General features: G+C 37.5%; 1 protein-coding gene across 1 annotated transcript in view; it reads left to right on the top strand.

The window, feature by feature from the left end:
* The window catches only part of LOC122032780 (SEC14 cytosolic factor-like), a 2,743-nt gene extending 23 nt beyond the window's left edge, over positions 1–2,720 (top strand). Inside the window, exons 1-6 of the mRNA XM_042592090.1 lie at positions 1–263; positions 435–693; positions 779–815; positions 940–1,045; positions 2,156–2,266; positions 2,376–2,720. The exon at positions 1–263 is cut by the window's left edge and continues 23 nt beyond it. Of these exons, the coding sequence (XP_042448024.1) occupies positions 159–263; positions 435–693; positions 779–815; positions 940–1,045; positions 2,156–2,266; positions 2,376–2,492 (735 nt within the window). The 5' untranslated portion in view covers positions 1–158 and the 3' untranslated portion in view covers positions 2,493–2,720. The remainder of the gene's footprint in view (positions 264–434; positions 694–778; positions 816–939; positions 1,046–2,155; positions 2,267–2,375) is intronic.
* The last annotated feature ends 575 nt before the right edge of the window (positions 2,721–3,295 follow it).

The following is a 3,295-nucleotide window of genomic DNA, read 5'->3' as shown; positions in this document are numbered from 1 at the left end:
AGAGAGAGAGAGAGAGAGAGAGAGAGAGAGGAGGAGGAGGAGGAGGAGGGGGAGGAGGGAAACCAATCCCTGATCCATTTCCTTGACAATTCTCTCTTTGGGTTGTGAGGAAAGAGGACGACTCCGGACTCCCTCCTCAGTAATCGCACTGCAAGGCCATGGATGTGGAAGACAAGCTCGCGTTGCCTGGCAGCGACCACGCGGAGAAGAAGAAGGTTGCTTCGCTGAGGGCCCTCGTCGAAGCCGAAGACCTTGACGCCCAGGTCAAACCTTTATCACTTCTACGCCGTCGATCGGCGAAGTAGACGACTGACAGATTTCTTTCCTCTTTAGTCCTTGTCTGTTCTAGATTCATTTGGTCATCACGGAACTTCTCTACATCGATCCTCATCTTTTCTGATCACATAAACTTACCCTTCTGGCTGAAATTACAGGATGTGGACAATGCGACTCTCAGAAGGTTTCTTCGTGCGCGAGATCTAGATGTCGAGAAGGCATCAGTGCAGTTCCTAAAGTATCTTCGATGGAGGAAGGCACTGATGCCTCAAGGATTCATCTCTGAGTCCGATATCCCTAACGAGCTTTCCCATAAGGAAGTATACAAACAGGGATTTGATAAACAGGGGCGGCCTATAATTGTTTATCTGGTAGCTAATCATGTCCCAGCTGGGAGACAATTGGATGAGTTGAAGCGTAAGTTGTCGCACGTAACAAGGGAAATTTATTTGCTTTTCTTGATCTGAAATGATCTTACACCATGGTTTTCTTGAACTTTCAGGTTTCATTGCTTATATGCTCGATAAATCCTGTGCCCGGTGAGTAACCTTGTGTTTCTCATTCAAACCCCAAAATTCTTATGAAATTTGAGTAGAAAGCCTCTACATGTGCCTAGATTCTTAAGTTTTCCACCAGACAATTTGACACTTAGCATACTCGCAGCATGCCGAATGGCCAAGAGAAATTCACCTGTATTGCAGACATTCATGGTTGGGGTTACTCCAGTAGCGATGTTCGGGGATACCTTGCAGCTATAGACATCTTACAGGTTTTTTTTCCGGCTCTTGATCTAACTGATTGCTTTTCTCAAATAGATTTTTCAACAATATACTAGTTCTTCAATCTGTTTTCGATATAGAGAAAGGAGTTTTATGCTATTTATTGTTTCATTATGATAGAATGACAATCTATATTAAGGGCACTGTAACATGAATCCAAATTTGGATATGTTCAAAGTATTATTGTTACCAAATAGATTTTATATAATTCTTTCAATCCAATTGATTCACAAGGTTCTTCAGCTAAAATCATTCAACATTGGTTACAACTCATAACTTAACTTATGAAACCTCTTTGTGAATTTCTGAATATGAATATCTTGGATTTCCTGTATCTGTAATGTTAACTCGCATTGCCTCTCGATCTAAAGAAATATCCAAAAAAACAAAAACAATGAAGATTCATCATGTAGAAAAATTCTATGGTAGCTGAGATAAGGACTTATAGGAATGAGAGGAGAAACTAAAATTTAAAACTAGTTAAACTGTATGTGATGAACATTCTCATAATAAAACGACAGAAACTATAATTTCGGATGAACTCTATGACAAAAACTATAATTACAGGGATGAACTCTATTAACTATGTATTTGCTTCACCTACACGACTAAGCATTGTGCAAGGCAAATACAAGTAGTCAGGCTACTAAACATGCTACAACTCTTTTTAGATTTAGGGTCCATTTACTTGGTTGAAAGGCCAAGTGGAGAAGAGAAAGGTGCGCAAAATTACATATGAAGCTCCATTATTTGTGTACATCTTAATATTGTCCATCCGAGTAAATGGACCGTCACTCTTATCATTCTTCAAAATGTTTTACCAAGAACAGTAGTTAATCAAGAAAGCCTATATTGCAATTTAAGCTTTAACTGTAAAATAAGGAGATAAGAGGGAATTCATGATTCCATTTTCTCTTGGCATAAAACATATAAATACAAGAACCAAGTGTAACAGATAAAGAAGATTAAATAGCATGAATGCGCTGAAAATGTAAATATTATAAAAATCAACGGTTAACGTAAGACGATAACATAGACTACTGCTGTAAACATTACTGACATGAATTTAACACCCACCGATTTCATCATGCAATTTGCAGAACTACTACCCAGAGAGATTGGGGAAGGTGTTCTTAATCCATGTACCTTACATCTTCATGAAGGTTTGGAAGATCATGTACAAATTTCTCGATCCAAACACTAGGAAAAAGGTAATCTTTACAAATAATAATTGTCAGTTTTCTTTATTATGAAACACCATTTCTTTTTATTCCTTTGTACCTTGAACTAATCTGCTGGTACTATCATGATCTTGTACAGTTTGTCTTTGTGGAAAAAAAGGAGCTGAAAGCCACACTACTAGCAGATATCGATGAGAGCCAACTCCCTGAGAAGTATGGTGGGAAATTGCCTTTGGTGCCAATTGAACAATCTTGAGCATAACTCAATTAGTGTTCTTGAGAGTATCTGAATATTAAAGGCATTGTATTTGGGAAGTCACTTGTGGACTTCATGAAATCATCATTCAGATGCCTTGTATCTAAATCATTTACTGAGATGAATTAACCTCAGCTACCCAGTTCCGAGGTTGCTGATATATTAATAGCCTACTTGATTAATGTAAAAGCAAACAGAAAAAACAAACAACATATATTTATGCATTCAGTCAGTTGCTTCTTGTTTGCATTCATCCGTTGATTTGTAAACCTAATGCATTGGAATCAAGAAACTGGTGACAAATTATTGTTCTAGCCAAATATGCAAGCTAGCAGACCGAAGTAGCCTCATAGAATGTCATTTTCAAATTTGATTGGTGAATTGGAAAGGCAGAAATTCCTTGATTTTAGTGGATGCTAACGACGGTCTTTCCTTGATATGCCAAAAGAACAATGTACAGAGATAAAGTTGGTATTTTGTTTGTTTCCACTAATGTAAGCTTCAGCATAAATCAAGACTTTTATGGCAGATATAGAGAATTATATGAGAAGAAACACCAACCACAATCCCCAAAATCTGATATCAGTTTGATCATGCAGATATCTTTCAACTTTTGAAACCATGGCTCCCTTCCAAATTTGTATTACATTGTTAGCATTATCTCAGAATCTTTGGATCAAACTTCAACTTATAGGATGTATAACATACAAATGCATCTTGCAGTTCTGTTAACTCTTCAAGTTCCAATGGTGAAAGACATCGATGTCAGTTGGATTCATCTCTGAGTCCGAGATCAGTAATGG

Source organism: Zingiber officinale, chromosome 11A (assembly GCF_018446385.1).
Source record: "Zingiber officinale cultivar Zhangliang chromosome 11A, Zo_v1.1, whole genome shotgun sequence".
Lineage (NCBI taxonomy): Eukaryota > Viridiplantae > Streptophyta > Magnoliopsida > Zingiberales > Zingiberaceae > Zingiber > Zingiber officinale.
This window is presented reverse-complemented; position numbering and strand designations above follow the sequence as displayed.